The sequence below is a fragment of the Conger conger genome, chromosome 15 (assembly GCF_963514075.1).
Source record: "Conger conger chromosome 15, fConCon1.1, whole genome shotgun sequence".
Taxonomy (NCBI): Eukaryota; Metazoa; Chordata; class Actinopteri; order Anguilliformes; family Congridae; genus Conger; species Conger conger.
Genome location: NC_083774.1, coordinates 18,773,716 through 18,797,020, shown reverse-complemented (window position 1 = coordinate 18,797,020; position 23,305 = coordinate 18,773,716). Strand labels below are relative to the sequence as shown.

General features: G+C 42.5%; 1 protein-coding gene across 3 annotated transcripts in view; it reads left to right on the top strand.

The window, feature by feature from the left end:
• The window catches only part of LOC133111367 (phosphorylase b kinase regulatory subunit beta-like), a 59,344-nt gene extending 38,892 nt beyond the window's left edge, over positions 1-20,452 (top strand). For 2 of the 3 annotated variants that reach the window (XM_061221648.1, XM_061221647.1), the window contains 17 exons: positions 3,392-3,447; positions 3,889-3,982; positions 7,168-7,251; positions 7,930-8,034; positions 8,423-8,505; positions 8,848-8,938; positions 10,870-10,931; positions 11,060-11,222; positions 11,888-11,969; positions 12,647-12,704; positions 13,169-13,259; positions 16,064-16,266; positions 17,449-17,583; positions 18,195-18,324; positions 18,887-18,994; positions 19,130-19,270; positions 19,704-20,452. In XM_061221648.1, coding sequence (XP_061077632.1) covers positions 3,392-3,447; positions 3,889-3,982; positions 7,168-7,251; positions 7,930-8,034; positions 8,423-8,505; positions 8,848-8,938; positions 10,870-10,931; positions 11,060-11,222; positions 11,888-11,969; positions 12,647-12,704; positions 13,169-13,259; positions 16,064-16,266; positions 17,449-17,583; positions 18,195-18,324; positions 18,887-18,994; positions 19,130-19,270; positions 19,704-19,838 — 1,821 coding nt within the window. In that variant the 3' untranslated portion in view covers positions 19,839-20,452. Of the gene's footprint in view, positions 1-3,391; positions 3,448-3,888; positions 3,983-7,167; positions 7,252-7,929; positions 8,035-8,422; positions 8,506-8,847; positions 8,939-10,869; positions 10,932-11,059; positions 11,223-11,887; positions 11,970-12,646; positions 12,705-13,168; positions 13,260-14,824; positions 14,916-16,063; positions 16,267-17,448; positions 17,584-18,194; positions 18,325-18,886; positions 18,995-19,129; positions 19,271-19,703 lie in introns of all 3 variants that reach the window. The other variant, XM_061221649.1, reaches the window with a different exon arrangement.
• The last annotated feature ends 2,853 nt before the right edge of the window (positions 20,453-23,305 follow it).

Here is a 23,305-nt window from a genome sequence, read left to right as displayed (position 1 = left end):
AAATAGATACATGGATGCATTATTTCAAATTATGTTTTTGAACCAGGTCTGATTTGCTAGTATGATACACCATTATTTTGCTGCGCTGGATGGTAAATTGGTTTGTCAGGATGAAAGGATGCTTCATATTTTTTTACCACGCAAGTAATGCATGTAAAATACTTTCACCTCATTGATGTGATGTCTCAGATGTTTTCATCTACATGCAAAGTATGAGCATTGTGCTGAATAAGACTAAGAATAGGAAGATAAGATTTTATTCAACTGTGTACAGTACTTGGTGAACCCAGCTTACAGAAATATGCACAATTAAGATACAGTACATGCCGCATACAGTATGTAAAATAATGTCAAAAAAAGTGCTTTTAATCTTTTTCATATTATTGACTATTCCATAGTTCTGCTGCCATTACTGCCTGTTTTTGAAAAGCACACATAGAGCTTCATTATATCTGGTCCTCAGTCTCACCGAAACAAAGACAGTTACATCGTAATTACATCGTAAGCTGTCAATTGAAAGAAAGGCTCAGGTGGTCAGCAGTCACTATTTTTCAAAATTGAAAAAATTGCCTTTTTTAAAAATGTTAATGAAATGAAATACTGATGTTTCCCACAGATACCAGTTCTTGTCAGTAAACAGCTCATTGTGTCTAGCTGCACATTGTCATGCCTTGGTTAATATGCTAGGCCATTCAGATGCACTATATTTGACACCACCGTTTATGTAACTGGGAATTAGCTGAAGGTCGAGCATAAGGAAAATAAGTGCCCTGCAGGACACAACAGCAGCTCTACGTGTACTTCCTTATGAATTGCATACGTTTACATGTATTACCTAACATATAGTACAAGGTCAATACAGCATTGAGGCATTGAGCTGTTCGATGAAATCCAGGCTGTCCTGGAGTCTTCAGATCAATGAGTCAGTCTTCATATCAATCAAGCTCAGTATTAATGCAATTCGTTTGAAAATTCAAACTAAAACGGCTTTGAATTCTAATAACTCTTGACACATCTTGTTTGCAAATGGGAAATATTTTGTTATTTTGTCCTTACAGTTTAATTAGGAATATTGCTAATATAAATTGGTTGAGTCAGTGAAGGCATCACAACTGTTGATTTATGCTTTTTCTCTCTGGCAAGGAGTGTAGGAGCAATTTTTGTTCACATTTATGAGATGTTTTTTCTGTTGCCACCATACCCTATTTCTTAATGGCATTATCAATGGAGAGGAACTCTGCCATGGAGATTGTCCTTACTAAGAAAACACAAATACAGATTAAAACATAGACAGTAGTTTTGTTAAAATATCATTAATTACTGTCTGTTTGTAGTGGACTGCAAATACTGTATTTATGTGTGTCTGTGTGTGTGCGTGAAAGAGAGCGAGAGAGAGAGAGAGAGGCAGGGAGTGAGTGTGTGTACACGTGTGTGTGCAAGGTTTTGTTTTGTTTTTTTTGCATGTGTAATTTGTCTTCTTGGTCCTCTCTTACAAAGTTAACTTTGGCAGAGGATATTATTATTAATCATGGTCAGAAGTTCAGGGCATGGTGGGGCTGTCCTCCCCCCGCTGTGTCCTGTACCAGCCCAGCTGTGCCACAGCACTACTGCCACTGGGGCTAAGGGTCTCTTTGCTTTTGGCTGGTTTCTGAAAGTCTGCACTGCCTCTCCTGCTGGGAGCTGACCATCTCTGTGTAGGGAGGACAGGATGAGTTGCTTCTTTTAAGGCAGAATATATCTATACTTGCAGCTGAAATAAAAACTTTTGGGCCCTGGTCTGGGGTCAGGTTTGATGTACTCCTGCTCTAGAATCTACAGTTTCAGACATAACTGGTTCAAAAGTAGAACTCAATGCACCCATGTGTCACATTTTTAAATTGTTTTTGTTGAAAATGAGTTTTTAAAAGCAGAACATTAATATGGCAGTTTTCCATTGTTCCATTGTTTCATTGAAGGCTTCTGTTGGCAATTAATCAAGAGCGAGGCTCTCCCCTCTACAGGCATTGAGCTGTGCTGATTATAACGAGGATGATAAACCCTCTCTTTTTGTCAAAATATAATCACTTCCCCCCCATTCATCGTCAAGGCCCCGACTGTGCGAAATTAAAGACACGGTTCAGAGCGATAAACTCGCATCACACTGGTATAAAAGGCACTCTCAACATCCCAAAACCAAGGTTTTTATTTATTTTCCGACAGGCTAAAAGAATCAATTATTTAAGATTAGTTTTATTTTAAGTTGAATACATAAAATGTAAACATTTCACATTTTCTGTACCACACACACACACTTTGAGTACGTAAAAGTGTAAATGATCATATCAACCATCAGAATGGGGAAAAAATGTGCTCTAAGTGACTTTGACTGTGAAATGATCGTTGGTGGTTTTGCTGTCTCAGAAACTACTGATCTCCTGGGATTTTCATGCACACTAGTCTCTAGAGTTTGAATGGCCAGACTGGTCAAAACTGACAGGATGGTGACAGTAACCCAAATAACCACACATTACAACAGTGGTATGCAGAAGAGCATTTCTAAACATGCATTTCTGAAAATGCATCATAACTCTTAAGTGGATAGGCTACAGCAGTAGAAGTCTTAAACAAATATGTCCAATAAATAACTATTAAAGTGCTTACTGAATGTATATATCTGTCTTGGTCTGTCATCTTTCTCTCTCTCTCTCTCTGTCTCTCTCTCTCTCTCTCTCTCTCTCTCTCTCTCTCTCTCTCTCTCTCTGTCTCTCTCTCTCTCTTTCTTTATCTCTCTCTTTCTCTTCCTTCTCAGAGCAGCATTTACCCAGCTTTCCTCTCTGTCCTTAAGGTGCCTGAATGCACTGTCCAGCAGCAGATTTACAGTGTTCAGTCCCTGGCCACGCAGTTATCCGGCCTGGACATCCAGGCTGATTAAATGCTCTTTTAAACCTTTCTAAGGGAGCATGTCTGCAATCCCGTCTGCAACTTACAAAACTAGATTTACGTCCTGTCTCTTCCTGTTTTTCCACATTTAACTAAGGGCGCCTTTACAGACTTTAGCTGAGCACAGGGTGGACTCATTTGGGTTCATATGTGTGTTTAATTTGTTTCCACGGGTTATGTGTGTGTGCTTTATTTGTTTCCAGGGTTATGTGTGTGTGTTATTTGTTTCCAGGTTCATGTGTGTGTTTGATGTGTTTCCGGGGTTGTGTGTGTATGTGTTATTTGTTTTCATGGTTATGTGTGTGTTTTATTTGTTTCCAGGGTTGTGTGTGTATGTGTTATTTGTTTCCAGTGTTATGTGTGTGTTTTATTTGTTTCCAGGGTTGTGTGTGTGTATGTTATTTGTTTCCAGGGTTGTGTGTGTGTATGTTATTTGTTTTCAGGGTTATGTATGTGTTTTATTTGTTTCCAGGGCCCCATTGAGAATGATGTGGTGGTCCATGTGGCACTGGTTGCTGAGAGTCAGCGGTAGGTACAGGTTTATCTCATTCCCCCAAGTATGTGTTTTCAGTAAACAGGCTATATTCAGGCTGGGAAAATATATTTGCTGCCTAAAATATCCAGCCTATCAGCTCATAGTTTTACTGTGCATGTGTGCATAGTAGTAGTTGTAGCAGTAGTAGTAGCAGTATAGCAGCAGTAGTAGTAGCAGCAGTAGCAGTAGTAGCAGCAGTAGTAGTAGCAGTACTAGCAGTAGCAGTAGTAGTACTGTGTTAGTAATAGTAGTAGTAGTAGTAGGTGATGAAGCAGGTCTTTTCCACTCTCTTTTTGTGGAGAGTTTGTGCTATAAATTCAGGCAGCTCATTAAATGTTGGCCCAGTGTTCAGTCGTGATTTATAGGTTCCCTCATTTTCCTGTGTGCACACGTGGCCAAGAGAAGCCTATTAACCAGCTGCTCTCTTCATTTAGACTGCAGGTCTTCCTCAACACCTATGGCATCCAGACCCAGACGCCCCAGCAAGTGGAGCCCATCCAGATCTGGGCCCAAAAGGAGCTGGTGAAGGTAATGCCATCGATACATCACTCAATTAATCCACCACCAGTGGCTCATCGTGTTAAGGAGCTGTACCAGTACGACTGCACTAGCACCCACTGTGGCTGGCAGACCACTTATATGTTTATATTCCTCCATGAAAGGGTCTAACGCTAGGTTGTGCCGGTCCTTTTTTTTATTCTTATTAGTATTCTGCACATGGAGCATTTGAAAGGTGTTCAGCTCCAAAACACACTTATCTTCGAACATTCCACAGTGCCACTGGCAATGTAATTTGACATGTGATTAATTCTGAATTAATGTTTCAGTTTTTATTTTCACTACTTTAATTGCCTTATTTGGCGACTTTTGAATTTGCATTTCTTATCTGGAATACCTTTCCGACTTCCTGAGAAGTGCTTCTGTGGGGTGTAGGGTGCCACCTAGTGTCAGTCTGAATGAAATAGACACATTTTTTGACACAGAATTCCTGCGCTAGTGCCATGATTCAGCTCCGCATTAATATTTCTTGAATTATGGAGTTTTGCATCTTTCGGCTCCTGCCTTACCCAGCCGGGGCCTGCACCTATCGATCAGCGCACGTTTACGTTTTTTCCTCACTGATTGATGTGCGAGCATAATTAACATTTACAACTTTTCCCCTGCCTGATAATTCAGGGGCTGTTCTGCCTTAATTAATTAGGGCTGCACATTCTGTTTTAGTTCTGTGGTCAATGGCAGACCGTGGGTGGATGTTTTGCTGACTCCTCACTGGTTAAGACCTGCTTTTCCCCTCCACCTCTCACGCTGGGTGGTTTACAATAAAGTCAGCGGTGGTCTGTTACCTACCCCTGCCTGTCCCACGCTGCCTGGCGGGTCTCTCTTGATCTCTCCCTCCTGCCAGGTTAGCCTGCGGTGTGCGATCACTCACCTGGCTGTGTTTCGTGGGGCTGGGTGGGGCTGCTGAACTGGCGGGCTGTGGACTCAGGTTGGAGAGGATAAAGAGGACGTTCCGTAGTAAAAACACTGGTTATTTGTACATGGTGGATGAGCGGGAGAGAGATTACTGTCGAAATGCTATACCTTGTCACTCTGGAACGTGCCATCAGTGAGACAGGGGAGAACACTACTCTTCCTAAAACCTTTTTCAACTTACACAATTTAATGTTCAATTTTATGAACCTGTGTTGTATGCTGTTGCTTTGCCTGGGAGAAGGGATTCGAGGCTAGTTTTCGAGGTGTAGTTTTCATGCATGGTTTACAAAGAAGTCTTTGGCTATTCACTGCGCCTATACGCTCTTTCATACTGTAGGAAATCAATGCAGAAAGTCCCTCCCTATCAGAAAATGCAAACACAAAACTAAAACCCAACATGTTTAGACTAACCTCTAGAGGAGCCTTTACATCTGCTCACTGGATAACTGTGCATGCATTAGTGCACTGCAGCTCTCCCCCCTGTTCTTTACCTTTGTGTTTAATATGGAGAGATGAAATAGCAGCCTTGAGCCAGAGGCAGACTGGCGCTGCTGCCCGTTACCATTTCAAAAGGAGTGAAACATGAAAGTGAATCATTTGTGGGCAGAGTCGCTGAAGCAACCACCTGGAGCTTCGCCGTGGCCCCGCGGTGCGTCTTCCCCCGCTGACCTTCAGAGCGACTGTTACGCTCAAACAGCGGGGCTGTTTCACAGGCCGCCTTCATCTTCCCCGGAGGGAGAAAGGTTGCAATCGGAATAATATCAAAATGTCAGCGCGTCGGGGCTGTCGGCGAACGTGGCCACAAGCTTGTTTACAGAAACAGTGATGAGTGGTGCCTATTTGACCATGGCAGGGATCAAGGAGGGAGGGTTTAAGGCAACAGGATATCCCCCCCAGCTGCCCCAAGCACACGCATAGACACACACACACACACACACACACACTCACAAACACACCTCTGGTTAATCATGTGCCTGTGGTCGGCATGCATCAGTTGTGCACTTCTCTAACACAGTAACCATCTCAGCAGTTAGGCAATTGCTGCAAATGGGTAACTTCTCAAATTGATATTGGACTTTTCAGCAATGGGGGTGTGGAGGGGGGGCGGGTAGTTTATTGAGCTCTGAAAAAGTTCTCCAAAAAGTCCAGTTCATTTTTATTCAGTTGCATTTCAGCAGTGACTCATTTTTGTTTATCGAAAGAATCCAACGCACTGCTGTCAGTGTGTTTTTCCCACAGTACAAATCGCAGCCTCCTGAACAACAGTGAATACAGATGCTATCTTTTGAAGGCTTCTGTCGGTTTTTGCTTGTAGGCCAGCTCGTTCTTCTCGAGTTGCCGTTGACTGCAGAAGGGAATTCCACCATTTGCTGAAAGTGGAGTCACTGTGGGGGACAGGAGACAGAGAGCGGGACATTACTGAGTCACTGTGGGGGACAGGAGACAGAGAGAGGGACATTACTGAGTCACTGTGGGGGACAGAGAGAGGCATTACTGAGTCACTGTGGGGGACAGAGAGAGGCATTACTGAGTCACTGTGGGGGGCTGGGGACAGATAGAGGGACATTACTGAGTCACTGTGGGGGGCTGAGAGACAGAGAGAGGGACATTACTGAGTCACTGTGGGGGACAGGGGACAGAGAGCGGGATATTACTGAGTCACTGTGGGGGACAGGGCACAGAGAGGGACATTACTGAGTCACTGTGGGGGTTACAGGGGACAGAGAGAGGGACATTACTGAGTCACTGTGGGGGACAGGGGACAGAGAGAGGGACATTACTGAGTCACTGTGGAGGACAGGGCACAGAGAGGGACATTACTGAGTCACTGTGGAGGACAGGGCACAGAGAGGGACATTACTGAGTCACTGTGGGGGACAGGGGACAGAGAGAGGGGCATTACTGAGTCACTGTGGGGGACAGAGAGAGGGACATTACTGAGTCACTGTGGGGGGCTGGAGACAGAGAGAGGGACATTACTGAGTCACTGTGGAGGACAGGGCACAGAGAGGGACATCACTGAGTCACTGTGGAGGACAGAGAAAGGGACATTACTGAGTCACTGTGGGGGACAGAGAGAGGGACATTGCTGAGTCACTGTGGGGGGCAGGAGACAGAGAGAGGGACATTACTGAGTCACTGTGGGGGGCTGGAGACAGAGAGAGGGACATTACTGAGTCACTGTGGAGGACAGGAGACAGAGAGAGGGACATTACTGAGTGCTCGTGTTCCTCCTTCAGGCCTACCGCTTCCTGGCAGCCAACACGAAACTGGGACTGAGTGGCCGGCCAGAGAGGCCGATAGGCTGCCTAGGAACCAGCAAGGTAAGCTTTTTCTTGGGGTGGGGGGCTGGTTGTTTGGATCCTATCATCCTCACCCTTGTTTTCCAGCAATCATTCGTATAGCTTTGCGAGTGAGCTTGTCAGGTTATTTGCCAGTGCCTTCCGGGCGCATACACAGCTGCTGTGCATTTCTGTTGTTTATTCATGAATTCTCCCCTTCTGAAATCCATTTCCAATTTACCGTCTACATCACTTTGGCGTAAATGATACCCATACTCTTAGGAAAACCAAGCGAATGAAAAATGTCATGCATTGTAATAGTTACATGGGGCTAATCCTGACCCGTGTTCACATAAGCTTGACCATGCGCATAGTACATAGAGAGCATGTTTACCTGTCTTCAGTGAAGGTCTTCACAGGGCCGTTGGCTATGAGCAGAATTTCTTCAAGGTGAAAGACGAGGAAATACAAGCCTGTGAAAGCAGTCCAAAGTGGTCTATTCTAGAAGGAAAACGGATAGAATTGTTGATTTGTTGTAATATAACGGAGAAGTCTGTAGGGACACATGTGGTCATTGCCTTTGTGCGCTTGTGGTGGTTGGTGTGCGTCCGTGTGTTCTCTGTCAGAATCGATAGTTTAGGTCTCTTAGAATGCATATTTCTGTTTGTCGTGTCATTAATCTTGCTTTTCAAGATTCTGCCTCTGTTCTGTTCCCCAAAGATTTATAGGATCCTGGGGAAGACTGTCGTTTGCTACCCGATCGTGTTTGATTTGAGCGATTTCTACTTGTCTCAGGACGTTATGCTATTGATCGATGACATCAAGGTGAGCCATTTTTAATACTTATTTTACAGATTTCATCAATCATTTTTATTCAGAAAACAAAAATTCACTTTAAGCAGCTACACTGCTGGCCTTGTTCAGACGTTAAATTCACTCAGAGGTACTCAAGGCAACGGGTTTTGGAAAAGCATTTGTACATATTTGCATAAAATGGCAAAAGAACAGGATTTCATCTAATATTTCCTCGACTTGAGTTTACAAAAAATATGATTGTTTTTCTTCTCTGTTCGGTAAGTTAGTTTTGGGGATCACTGAACTCTCTAAAGTGTTTGTGATGGAAATACAAACATTTGAATTTCACCACCAGTGCTTTCATCGTGGTGTCTTGATGTGTGGGCTGTGTGCAATATTACCATTTTTGTGTTTTCAGAATGCCTTGCAGTTCATCAAACTTTCCTGGAAAATGCCTGGGCGGCCATTATTCCTGGTTCTCATTAGAGAAGACAACATCAAGTAAGATTGGTCAAGCTCAATCAATCATATAAGATATTCAACTGAACAACTGAAGCGGTCTATAAGGCATTCGACTAAACAACTGAAACCACCTCTAAATGAATATAATTTTAGAAATAAATGAATGAATAAATAAGTCAATGAATAAATGAATACATGAATTAATAAGGAGACACACGGGCGTGTTGAAACCAAAGGGGGTAGCCATGTTGAAAGCACGCTTTTATTAAACTCGCCCAATGCTATAATTCATGTTTCATTGTTGGTACTGTTGAGTAAAGCATGTTTGCATAGGCTGTCTGTTGTCTAAACCTCACACTACGCAATGTTTCTGCGCTGCAGGGGTAGCCGTTTCAACCCGGTCCTGGACATGTTGGCCTCGTTTAAAAAGGGGAACATCGGGGGGGTGAAGGTCCATGTGGACAGACTGCAGGTGCCTCTCTTGCCGTTTATTTATCAATTTATAAAAACCATACAGTACGTGTTTATCCCCGCATAGCGTATGAACTTTTTTTTTGATCAAAGTTTTTTTCTGAAAGCAAATTATTAATAATTAATAATTACCAATAAATCACGTTAAAACCAAAACAAAACAGCAAAATTGTTATTATAAATAGTACAGCATGAACTGGAAATAATTCCCATTTTAAATCTTATATATGGCGTGGGATATATCCTGTGTATGAATTTGAAATGAATGAGTCGGTGAGCCAAGTTAGTTGAGGTACTATCCAAATTAGACCAAATATTTTCCCAGTTCGGACCAAACCCCTGTTCTCTGTCCCACAGTGATATTATAGGAAGCAAATTGCAAGAACTATCTACCAACATATTATACATATTCTTTGCTTTTTAAACATCGGTTCAATCCATTCTGCCATGAGCAGGTATTGCTCGCTTTGCTGAGTCTCAAATAAATAAAATATGTACCTGGGAGCGAGAATTTGTCTTTCATATCCATAAAGGAACACAAACCAGAATCATTAAATATACTCCCCATGGTGAATATGACTTTAACTCACCAGGTGGATGTGTAAAAGGTTGCCCTCCCAATTAAAGATTGGAGTTGTGCCATATGGGCGAGGTTTTTAAATTTTCACGCGCCCACCGATTATTTTCTCAGCGGCGCACCATGCCCTCAGAGAGGAAGAATGGAGCCAAACTAAGGTTAACATTCTCTCGACTGACGCCAGCGTAGGGCAGGTCCTGAAGTCTATAAGGTTGAACTAATGCAGCCAGCTTCATTTGAGTGGCAGGGGACTTTCGACTCATTGTCCATCCTCGTTTTCAATGCACCAGTCTGAAATGCAGAGGTACAGACTCAAATCAGGAAGAGCCAGGCTCCCAGAACACTTGCTCCTCTGCAATATTGACAACCTCATTCTGGGTTGCCATATATTATCCCAAATACATTTTGAGTGTGCCTGGAGGAAGGGAAAGGGGAAGCATAAAAAATAGAATATAGTAGAAATAGTAGAAAATTTAATTGAGGTAAAGCGTTTATTTTCACATAAGAGACTCATTTTCACAGTGACATAGTCTATGACCTTTAAAGTGTTCTTCCTTGTATGGGCCACTGTTAGATATTCTTCTCACTTCATTGTTGAATACTCCGGATCAGTGCAGTACCCATCCACCAATCCACCATTATATAGCAAATCACAGAATTTGGCACCTGTTGCACAAGACTTCAGCTCAGGTTGTGAATAAGAATCAATCTGCAGTGTTTCATTTACGGTATATAGATATGAACAAACACGTGATCACAAGAAAAATAATGAGAAATGATATCCAGCAGTCAGTTTGAACAATGTGGACATAGCCTGCATGAACTGAAAGCAGGAGTAGCAACACGTGACTTCCCTTTTTGTCCTGCTCTCTCTGTGTTTGGATGATATATAACAGCAATAACATTGCTTAGCAATCCCATTCCCCCTAAAAAGGACACACGTTGCTCCAGGTATTTCTAGTCCTGCGCTTCTACTGGCCAAGGCTCTTCCGACTTGTGAGAACTGTGAAATTACAGACACATAGGTGTGTAGGGTAGGGTGCATCCTGTGAATAAACATACATTTTCCAAGAGCTAACAGTGCGCAAGAGTTTATTGCGTGTGATATTAACAAGGTTATTGTCCTGTGCACCTGTGGCTGAAACAAACACGTACGCACAATATTTTCTCCACATACTTTTTTCTCAATCGAAAGAAGTAAAACGGTTCAGTGCACCAGCCCTAGCTCGTTATAATTTATGCATCCATCAAATTTACACCCTTGCATATGAAAAGGGCTTGGTTACTGGGAGCCTTAATGTCTCTTGCTGCTGTGTTTGAGTCACGATCATTCACTCTCTGTATCAATCTTCCAGACACTCATATCTGGCGCGGTGTTGGAGCAGCTGGACTTTCTTCGCATAAATGAAGTCGACGAGTAAGCAACCCTGTCTGTTTTTGTTTTGTTTTTGCTATCGTGGGTGATCACTGGAAAATTAACTTTGTGCGTGTGGAGGAAAGGGAAATGCTGAGTGCGGCTGAGGTTATTTGTCTCCCTTTTGGAAGGATCCCGGAGTTTAGGAGCTTCGAGGAGCTGGAGTTGCCCCGGCACTCGAAGGTGAAGAGGCAGAGCAGCACGCCCAACGTTTCGGACCTGGAACAGCAGCCTGATATCGACATGGATGAGTGGGTCCAGAAGACCACTGCCGAAGTCCTGCAGAAGTTTCACGTGAGCCGCACGCCTGGCATGCACGCCTGCCTGGGCCTCTCACCAGTCTCCATGCACACAGGATATGAAGGAGAGCCTCCTTCTCTAACCAGTCTCCATGTACAGAGGATATGGAGGAGAGCCTCCTTCTCTAACCAGTCTCCATGCACACAGGATATGGAGGAGAGCTTCCTTCTCTAACCAGTCTCCATGTACAGAGGATATGGAGGAGAGCCTCCTTCTCTAACCAGTCTCCATGCACACAGGATATGAAGGAGAGCCTCTTCATTCTGTCCAACTGCAAAGTCTTTGTAGGCGCGACTTTGAAGGCTGAAGTCTCACTCTTCTTTGCTGCGCTTAAAAACAAACAAAATTGCTTAAATCTGTTTTGATTAAATTTAATAAGCATGACATTTTGTCAAACCTGTTCTTACTGGTTCTTGGTCACCATCAGGTTCTTTGAAAACATGCTTAATTTCCGTGCTGTCTGAGCTTATAGATTTCGGTCATTACAGTGAAATTTCTATAGCCTATGACCTTTGAAAATTGTAGTGGAAAGGCATTATAAGAAGCCTGAAGAGCTTCAGAGAACACAGAATACATCCTTGTGTTACCAAACAGAACAAATAGATGTCTGGAAATGACTGTTTTTATTTCCTTTTTGCTTTGACGTTCTTATCCTTCAGGACTGTAATTGCCTGGTCAGCCAGGCCCAGCTGGCTCGCATTCTCCTAAAGAAAGAGGGACCGGATTTTATTGAAAACGACGGTGTGTACAATTTGAAATGTTATTGCTGTATGTTTTAGTCAGACAGAAGCCCCCATTTAGAAGAATGGGACAAAAAAACTACTTGGTCTTTTTACTGTATTTGACCAATTTTCCTTGGCTACAGCACAAACTGTTTGGGTCCCAAAACTTTGAATGCATGAAGGCCACATCTTCTTCCACAGAATGGAAACAACTTCAAGTAAAGCCACTGTAAATTAGATGACCAGGACTTAATACATCTATCACCATACAGCTCTGCAATTGTTACTGGAATAGCTTTTCTCTCTTTTTAAAATAAAACGGGGCAACCAACATAAAGGGCCGTGTATTGGTTTGACCATTCAATTTTGCCAGGCAGAAATCATTTTAATAATCCACTGATTTTACAGGGAGGGCTCTAACATTTAAAGGGTTGTGAAACTGTTGCTTTGCTCAAGCTGTGAAATTCTTTTGATAGCTGACATTTCAGATGCATGTCTTGAGTTCAGAGGATAATTGAATTTGGCAGTGAAATCATAGCATTTAAAATTTTATCCTGCCTGGATTTTTTTCTGGATGAAAGCTTGGGAATGTAACTTTGAACCCTTCCAATTTAACTTTTGTAAACAAGAGTTGATCATCTGTTAAAGTCACTACACTCAGGTTCCTTGGGTAATGTTATTTGTTTGTGTTTGCAGTAAGCCTCTTAGAAGAACTGGAGCGTATCTACAGAAGAGCTGGCACCCGAAAACTTTGGTCAGAATCATTTAACCTATCTGTGTCGATTTCATTCCGATTGACCGCCATTCACACTTACATGTAAAAGTAAATACATCTTGATCATGTGCAATTGTGAATTAACATGTCTGCTCATATAATTATTATGATTATATCAATAAATGTATTAATTATTATTAGTTATAATTATTATCATGATTATTAGTAGTAGTTGTAGTATTTATTACATTATGCTGTATATCAATCTGAATCGATCATGTCCACATGTTTGAAGACTTCACCATGACCACATCTTTGAAGTTGACTGTGAAATGCTTTCATATTTTTCAGTAACACAGCATTTCCTTCATATTTTAGCTTGTTGAATAGTTGTGTAATGCTCCAGTACTAATCCTTTTTTCTCATTCTTTTGCTGTTTTTGTCTTTGTACGTTTAAATACCCATCAACAATTTATCCTAAAAATATACCAAACCCCACGTAGGGTGGCAGTGCGTTATGCTGCCGCATTAACCAAGAAGGTTGCCAGTTCTCTTGCACCTCATATTACCACACTGGTGGTTCATGGCAAGCAGGTAATGGAGGAGAGTGAGCATCTGCGTTAGCATGTGTGGTGTGATTATTTTATTCACAACTGCTCCCTATCCCCATTAACCAAGAGTGCACTTCCCTGTCGTCATGGGTCTTTAGCATTTGTAGCTCCTGTTTCACACTCAGCAAAGCAACAGCTGGATGCCAGCAGCATTAACTCTGAGCTTGTGCACTGCTGTTGTGTTTTACGCCTCTGTGTGCCACTGTCATACTTCCTCATCGTTATGTCTGTTCTTTCACAAACCAGTGTGTGATACAAGGAACCTCTAGTGTGAATGGGCACTGTTCAATTCAGTAAATCCGCTTATTTTAATTATAATTCAGCATGGATATCTGGAGATTGAGATATTTTATCAATACACGTTAAGTATAATCCGGATGCTTTTTTCTAGAATCTATTGCTTGACCCAGCTATGTTGCATTACTTTGGCAATTCTCCAAATTACATTTTTAGTGTCAGTGTTATTATTATTCTTCTATGTGAAGCATTGTGCCCCTATCAGCTTCATGCTACTGAAAAAACACAGATTCTTTGTTTATGACTGTTGCTTTATTTGAAGTGTGAATTAAGCAGCTACAGAACAATGCATAATATGCCGTCATCCTTGCTTTTTTTATGATCCATTAGTGAACATTAAAATATTTTGCATATTATGCATATTAAAAACCAAACAGTACATGCATATTCTGATTACTGTGAAAATGAATTTGAGGAGACTAAACTGACATACTGTAGGATTTTGGAATGTGAGACACTGGCTTTTCGGATAAAAAGTCTTTAGACTTGCTAATTATAATGCCACCCTCAGGAGACTTGCTTTTAAATAGCATTTTTTCCATATTTGTAATCAGACCAGATAAATTATTTAATATTAAAATATGCCACACTCAGTTTCAGGGTTCAGTTTAATTAACATGACACATAATGTAAAATCTTAAAGTTGGCGGTAACCTTTTTGAAGAATTCTGAGTATCTTATAAAAGTATTGACTATAATTTGATACTCTGTATGAAGTCCATCTCTACAGATTCAGATTAAGATTAAAAAACAAACAAAAATAGTTTTGTTGTCAGAGGTCCAGAATATGTATAATTGAAGTGTTTGCACTAAAGTTATACACCTCAGTTATACACTTCAGTTACACAGATCAGTTCTGTAATATAGTTCAGGTATACAGTTCAGTTCTGTAATATAGTTCAGGTATACAGTTCAGTTATACAGTTCTGTAATGCAGTTCAGTTATACAGCTCTGTAACGCAGTTCTGTAATACAGTTCAGTTACACAGTTCAGTAATACAGTTCAGTTATACACTGCAGTTATACAGTTCTGTAATACAGTTCAGTTATACAGTTCAGTAATACAGTTCAGTTATACAGTTCAGCCATACAGTTCTGTAGTACAGTTCAGCAATACAGTTCAGTTATACACCTCAGTTATACAGTTGAGATTGATGCTGTTGATCTTGGCTCCACTGTGCACTGCGTCTCTCCAGGCTGGTGGAAGTGTTTGGATCTTTGTGAGGATGTACTGTTTTTCTTGTCCACCAGGTCTGTTGTACGACTGGCTGCCAGTCTCTTAACTAAGCTGGTGGACAGCATCGCCCCCGCTATTACTAGTGTTTTAGTTCATGGTAAACAGGTAAGTTGAAAATTATAGACCGAAACTTACAAATCACCGCAATAAATGGTTTTCTTAACCATTTTAATTCATTCCAAGGAAAGAATTTGACGGGGTGGTCATTTTAATGTTCACTAATATGCTAAAGATCAAATCAGTCGCTTTATAATTATTTTTTTTTGCAGTTTCTGCAATTGAAACTGAGAGATTAACCATATTAAACAAAGATCTGGTAGGAGTTGTGCATGTGCCCTCCGTTGCCTGCTAACTTCAGCTGCTTCTGTCTCTTTCACGCTGGTTTTCTCCATTCAGTAACCCATCCGTTTTAACCCTCTACATTTCCCATTGTTTTTTTTTAATGTTTTAATAACACAATGTCGCTTCTTAACTAATGCAGTCTCTCCTCATCCTCGTGATTTGGCTTGATGAAGGTTAATAGCCATCTGATCTTCCAAAGGCTATTGGCCTCATTTTTTGAAGAGCTTTGGAGTGAGCCATTAGCGATGAGTACCTACAGGAGATGTGAATCTGCATTTAGATTGCATCCCCAGGCAGTGCAATCAGATGGGGCAGATGAGGAATATTTTTTAAAAATGGAAATCATTTTCCTTTTAACATTGAATAACACATTTACGTGAGGTTTTGCAGTCAGCCTGTTTGCTTTGTGTATTTATGTGAGGATCTTTCATCGCTCCAATTCTCATTGCACATTAGAATCCATGTTGTGGATTCCACGTACGTTCCTCTATACGTTTTGAAAATGCAAAAGCATCGACAAAATCTTTAGACTTCTTCACATCTTTATGTGCCAACAATTGGGACTTATCTTCTGTACAAACATTCATGACTTATTCTTTCAAATATAAAAAACCCCTGTGTTAAAAAAGGGGAAAAAAGGTTAGCAGTTGAATCAGCTTCCAGGTGAAAATGTTCTAAAGATCTTTTGTCAATGTTTAATGCAAAATAACGTTTTAAACAACAAGTCAGCTCCCTGCAAAGCTTACAGCTATAGCAATGCTTGCGGGCCTTACATTTGCATTTCTCTGGGAAACAAACTGTAAGTGCTTAGCCTGTTGTAAGTAAAAGCTGTGAGACACACTTTGCTGAGTGAAATGAAAAGGGAGGTGAAGCTCGGGTGATGGAGGCTGGGCGTGGCTGTGCGTTGCCAGGTGACCCTGGGGATATTCGGGCAGGAGGAGGTGGTGATCTCCAACCCGCTCTCTCCGGGAGTGATCAAAGACATCATCTACAGCCAGTGCAGCCCGCACGGGGAGCGCGAGGGCGTGCTGCAGCAGGAGCTGGTCATCCACATCGGCTGGATCATCTCCAACAGCCCCGAGCTCTTCAGCGGCATGCTCAAGATCCGCGTCGGGTAGGGAGGGGGAGGGAGAGGGAGGGAGAGGGAGAGAGAGGGAGAGAGAGGGAGGGAGGGAGGGAGAGATGGAGGGGGGAGGGGGAGGGAGAGATGGAGGGGGGAGGGAGAGGGAGAGGGAGGGGGGAGGGAGGGGGAGGGAGAGGGAGGGAGGGGGAGAGAGGGAGAGAGAGGGAGGGAGGGAGAGATGGAGGGGGGGAGGGAGAGAGAAAGGGAGGGAGGGAGAGGGGGAGAAGGAGGGGGAGAGGTAGAGGGAGGGAGAGAGAAAGGCTGAGAGAAAGGGAGGGAGAAAGGGAGAGAGGGGAGAAGGAGGGGGAGAGAGAGGGAGCGAGAGGGGGAGAGAAGAGGAGGGGAGAGATGAGGGAGGGAGAGGGGGAGGGAGAGGGAGAGGGAGGGAGGGGGAGAGAGGGAGAGAGAGGGAGGGAGGGAGGGAGAGATGGAGGGGGGGAGGGAGAGGGAGGGAGGGGGGAGAGAGGGAGGAAGGGGGAGAGAGGGGGAGAAGGAGGGGGAGAGGTAGAGGGAGGGAGAGAGAAAGGCTGAGAGAAAGGGAGGGAGAAAGGGAGAGAGGGGAGAAGGAGGGGGAGAGAGAGGGAGCGAGAGGGGGAGAGAAGAGGAGGGGAGAGATGAGGGAGGGAGAGAGGGAGGGAGGGAGAGGGGGAGAGAAGAGGAGGGGAGAGATGAGGGAGGGAGAGGGAGAGAGGGAGCGTGGGAAGGAAAGATATGTATTTCTATTTCTCCACATAGACCAGTGGTTCTGAACTTCATGTCCGCAGTGTTCTGTACCTACCGTGCACTACACCGCCTGATTTCTCTAATTATTTTACCTGCTTGGTTCAGAGAATAAGCTAATTAGTGAAGTCAGTTGGTGTAGCACACGGTTGAAGCAAATGCCTGCAGACACTGCAGCCCGCAGGACGTGGAGTTGAGTTGCACTAACGTAGAGTGCCTGTGCTTATGTGTGCGCAAGTGTGTGTGAATGTGTCTGATGTTAATTTGTAATTCATGTGTATTTATTGTTGCTTGGTTTTCTAGCCATGCTCCTTATTCCACTCTTCTTAATACAGTCTGAACCTCTGCAGTCTGCTGGGATCATTCGAAAACTCACGCAACACTCTCAATGTTTCATCAATGTTAAACGTTCAGTGTTAATGTTCACTCAATAACGTATCGATTGTGGTGTAGCTGGATTGTTCAGGCTATGAAGCATGAGCTGAAGATTAGAGCCGGGAACATGCCACCTCAGGACGTGTTCCAGCTGTCCCCCAGCGACGTGAAGCAGCTGCTGCTGGACGTGCTTCAGCCAGAGCAAAGCGGGAGGTGAGCCACTGCCAGTCACCGGTCACTGTGGACACCCGCACTGACTGACACCTTCAGACACAAGATTGGCCGTCACACTGACTGACTGACCATGTTCAGACACAAGGTTGGCCTTCATACTGACTGACAATGTTCAGACACAAGGTTGTCCTTCATACTGACTGACTGACAACGTTCAGACACAAGGTTGGCCTTCATACTGACTGACTGACCACGTTCAGACACAAGGTTGGCCTTCATACTGACTGACTGACCACGTTCAGACACAAGGTTGGCCTTCATACTGACTGACTGACAACGTTCAGACACAAGGTTGGCCAACGCACTGACTGACTGACCACGTTCAGACACAAGGTTGGCCTTCTTACTGACTGACGACGTTCAGACACAAGTCTGGCCGTCACACTGACTGACTGACAATGTTCAGACATAAGGCTGGCCATCGCACTGACTGACTGACCACGTTCAGACACAAGGTTGGCCTTCATACTGACTGACTGACAATGTTCAAACACAAGGTTGGCCAAGCAACATGAAACAGTAGACATGCATGTGTCTGTAGATGGTAGGAGCCTGGGTCAGTAGCTTTTGTTCCTGCCTGGTTTCTGCAGGTCCTGGTTGAACAGGCGCCAGATTGACGGCTCTCTCAATCGAACACCCCAGGGATTCTATGACCGGGTGTGGCAGATTTTGGAGAGGACTCCCAATGGTATCGTAGTTGCTGGTGTGCACCTCCCACAGGTACATATTATAATAATACTGGTTCCTTGTTCACTATGTTCGTTTTTATTCATTAGCATAAGATTCTTGATGAAATAGTCAGCCAGTAATATACAATGTGATTGTAATGCAGCAAGCTGCCCGAGTGTAAGGTTTCATTAGTTTCTAATGAAATAAATGTGTTCTAGGGGTGACGCACAGACGATTAACATATCCCATATGTGCCTGGAAAGACATTGTATACTCATAACAGCCTGTTATCATTTTTGTAATGTAGCGGTGGCAACCGCTCAGCCAGACCAGTTTTTAAAATGAGCTGAATCCAGGCTGCTTGCCAAGAGCAGGGTGTGAGCAGAAATAAAATCACATTTTAAAGCCAGGTTGGAGAGGAAGCAGGTTGGTAGAGAAGTTAAGCTTAGATCACATCCATAGATTGTCAAAGATGCTTCCAGAAATCTCATATTGGCCATGGACATTGAATGTCAACATTTCAAGTTGGTTGATGCTAGTTCTCATCAATTACTTTGTTTGGTAAATAAAATAGTTTTATATAATTTATATTGTCACTTGTATGTGCATACAGCAACCCACACTGTCGGACATGACCATGTATGAGATGAACTTCTCTCTGCTGGTGGAGGACATGTTGAAGCACATTGACCAGCCGGAGTACAGGCAGATCATTGTGGAGGTAGGACGCCATTTTGTGCTCTCATTCAGAATGGGATACACTGTATATCCCCACTCCAGAAGACAAAATGCCTCTGAAAAAAGGAAGGAGGATGGTTCAGGTCTTTAGGCTTACTTTCCATCCATGTGATTGTAGCTCATAATGGTGGTGTCCATTGTCCTGGAGAGAAACCCAGAGCTGGAGTTCCAGGAGAAAGTCAACCTGGACTTTCTGGTGAAAGAGGCCTTTAATGACTTCCAGAGGGACCATGGCCGGCCAGCTGGGTCTAAACAACCGGTGAGTACTGCTCTCTGAGCTACACCTCTGAAAATGGAGCTGACAGAACAGTAAGAGTTTAGTACTGCTTCACCGCGTGTGTATCAGAATTCAGGATGTTTTAATCACTAATCTTTCACCACTTTCATTTGCATGTATTTGTAGAGAACACATGCATCTATTTGTCTGTGGTTTTTTTTTCTCTCCACTTGAGTGGAGAAGGGGTTTGCCATTGAGAGTGATTTGTTTCAATAAGCCATAATTTCCCATAGTAACTAGAGTTGTGAACCTTTTATTGTAGATTCTGTATATTGAAATTTTTGCATAATATAATTCTATTTATTACATTGAAATATGGCTTGTTGCATTCATGCATCTGAATTGCAGTGGAAAAGGTCTTTGAAAGCATGATAACAGAACCTACAAACGGGTCACCCCGCCGTGTGTTCTGCAGGAGGACATGGAGGCGTTCTACAACAGCCCACCGCTGGGCAAGCGCGGGACTTCCTGTTACCTCACCAAGGCTGTGATGATCCAACTGCTGCAGGGAGAGCTGAAGTTCAAGGATGACCCCTGCTCCGTCAGCTAAACCCCTTGCTAAGCCCTGCCCTGGGCATGAGCAGCACAGTCACACTGGGAGAGGCTGAATCCCAGAACACCCCACCCTTCACAAATCCTTTTGTATAACACCTGGGCATTTTTGCATGGCGAGACTATACCTTTGTTGGCCGTTTGCGGCGTGATTCCAGTAAAGGCAAGCTAAGACAGGTTTGTTGGTGCTTTGGATATTCAGCTTTATGAACACGGCTTTAAAGAGGTTCTGCCGGTGACTTGGCAACCGCATGTTTGTACTGCATCCACCTCCGCCTTAATTTTGAGCTCCTTAAGTAGGGCTGAGAAGGGATTGTTCTTAAGCTTAGTGGTTACCTTTTTCTGGATGTGGTTTTGATTCAGTTTTATTATTGAGAATGATTCATTTGTTGATACAACAAATCTACAAGCCGTGTGCCTGTATTACATATTGCTTGATGCAGTGGCACCTGTTGTGATTGTCTAGTGGCTAGTTTTCAGTAAACAAATGTTTTATTTTATTTTGCATCCCCATATCCCCTTGATAATTATTATTTGCAGGGAATCACTGTAGTTTTGCTGCACATGACTGAAATGCATGAAAGTAAAGTATGTGAAATTGTTACAACCTAATTGGTGTCCTTGTATTCTTATGTATGTAGTAGGATGATTTCTCTCTCCATTCAAAAATGTGTCTTTCTTGCAGAGCTTTCCATCCTTGTAACATATGCGCTGCTAGCTGTCTGGCTCATATGAAAACAGTGGGTAGCCTAGCAACAGCAGTGCTTACCGTACACAACCTTCAGGCCGTGTTGCAAACTGTCGTAAAAAATCCAGATCGAGATGGCTATTCTGAATAAGCTCTACACATGCCCAAATAGTGCTCTAATAAGCCAAATAAAATGACCATATGCTATACTTAATTGGATTATGTCAATAAGAATAATACCTCACAGTATTTTGGGTTTTTTAAATCAGAATAGACTTTATATGACGCCTATCATATTGTTTTATTCCGAATAATATTGGAATATATGTGCATGTAAATATTCCCAGTGCTATGTAACATGAGGATTCACTCATATTGATTGCATATTCGCCTAAACTGACAGCATACGTTGTACAGTACATACAATGTATAGCAAATAAGAATTTATGTATACAGGGGACAAAGTTTCTATGTCTTGCCCTCTTTATTTAATTAAATGTAGCAACAAAAGCACTTGAGTTACCTGTATTGCAAGTCTGAAAGGCCAACTTGAACAGATCAAAGTTTGCCTTTGAAATCAGAATGTTTTCAAATCCAAACAAACAATAGGGAAATAAGATACTCTGCAGAAGATTTGATCAACAAAGTTTCTTAAAAGCTTCTTAGACACCATTAATCCCCCGTTTAAGAACCGTTTACCCTAATAGGACATTGGAAAATATTCGTAAAGATAATTGATAAAGATCCTAGTGCTGTCTTCATTTAATTTCTTACCAGGCAGTGAATTGTATGGTGGAAATAAATAAGGGTTCTACTGGCACAAGTGATTATCAGTGACTGGATTTAACACCCTGGTGGTTCATTCAGGGCCAAACAGATGGTTGTGAATAAAATGTATATGGTTATAATATACTGTAATAAATAAGGCATTTCCGACAGTACTATAACAATACATTTACATTTTTATGACTGCAAATGCCATATTTATTCACAACTGCCGGCTTGGCCGTGAATGAACCATCAACATATTAAATCCAGTCACTGATAATCACTTGTGCCAGAAGAACATGGCGGCCTGACAACCAGAAACAGCCCACACCAAATGGCAAGGTAATTCAAGTTGAACTCCAAAATCATTTATATTTATATTGAAGGATACTGCAATGAAGAAGTTCTGAGAGCTGAGTGCTTCTCGAGGATTTACAGCATGCACAAAGCTGACTAAAGCTGCGTGCCAATCCACTGCAAATCTCCTCGCGTCAGAGCTTAATGCCCTGAAAATTAAAATGGGGAGAAAACACCCATAATTCAGAGTACATTACATTTCTTATATTCCAACCACACCGCAGATAAATATTACAGACTTTTTGCCAGTCTGTTATCAATTTTAGGGCAATAGCATTGGATCTAGGGGTCCTCAGGTTGAAGGCAAGTGGAAAGGGTTGTGGGGGCATCTTCTGGGTAGACCCTGCTGTAAACATGTTCCCTGTTCAGCATTAATCAGGCTGTTTAAAGGGGTATCGTGACATTTTGCATATTGAAAGTTTTACTGCTCTTGGCTCCCACCACAGTCACGTACTCTCCCTCACTGAGTGAACAGCTTTGCAGAACAGCACAGTTGACTCAAAATTACATTTCCTACAAGACCGCAAATGCATAGCTGTCTTTTTAGTCTCTAATTGAGACAAAGTATTTCACATAATCCTTCTAGATAGATACTTCATTTCATAATTCATACCGTCACAACAGTCTTGACAACGTGCCATCATCAAGTTAGCTCTGCCTCAGTTCTGCGTCCATGCAACTATTAATATTTATTACTTTATCATTATAATTTATTTTGTTATTATCTTGGATGAATACTGGGTGCATCGCTAGAACTGACATGCTTTGATCTGTCCAGTTAGTATGGTTAGTGTGGATGGGCTTACATTTGAAAACTTTAAAGAGGAGATAAATTGAGATACAATATCATGGGTCCTGGACAACTAAGAAGCCCACTTCCTTGATAACTAACCATTTCTTGTTAATATTTAAACTGTCTTATAGCATAATTTAAAAGTATTTTAACGGCCAACTCCACGGACTTAGCTGTTTTATGTGTCAGTTTTTGTGTTACTGGTTTGTGTACACATGGCTACCAAGGCTATAAATGGTGCAGAATCAAGTAACTTTTCATGATATTAAGATTCATAGCACACATGCAAATTTGATCTGTCTGCCTCAGTCCTCTCTCCTTTTTGATTCATGGAGGGAGACATTTTGGAGGTGGATATGGATTTTGATCATAAACATTTCAATTATCCTTTCAAATGACTTATGTTCAGCTCTGCCAGTTCAGCAATGAAATCCATGAAGTACAAAAGAAATTGGTCACACAGTAATTACAGTGTTTATCATTTCTACTCATGGAGGAATTCCCCAAGATCCAAGATTGATGTATCTTTGCCCTTCCGTAAACTCTGGTCTCAACATGTTGCAATGAGGTGGATGTTTTTTTATGCCACAATACAGTGCATTATGTGCTGCTACAGTGATCTACTGTGCATCAGGCCACTACAAAAGTTAATTAACTTTGGTAATACAGACATGACCTCTTTGAATAGTAATTGTTGCAGTTTTTTATTGTGATTCAGTTATAATATTGTAGAGATTAGACTGTGATTGTGGGAGGCACGGATGGTGCAGTGTGTAGCATTGCCGCCTCACAGCAAGGAGGTCCTGGCCTCTCTGTGTGGAGTTTGCATGTTCTCCCCATGTTGCATGGGTTTCCTCCG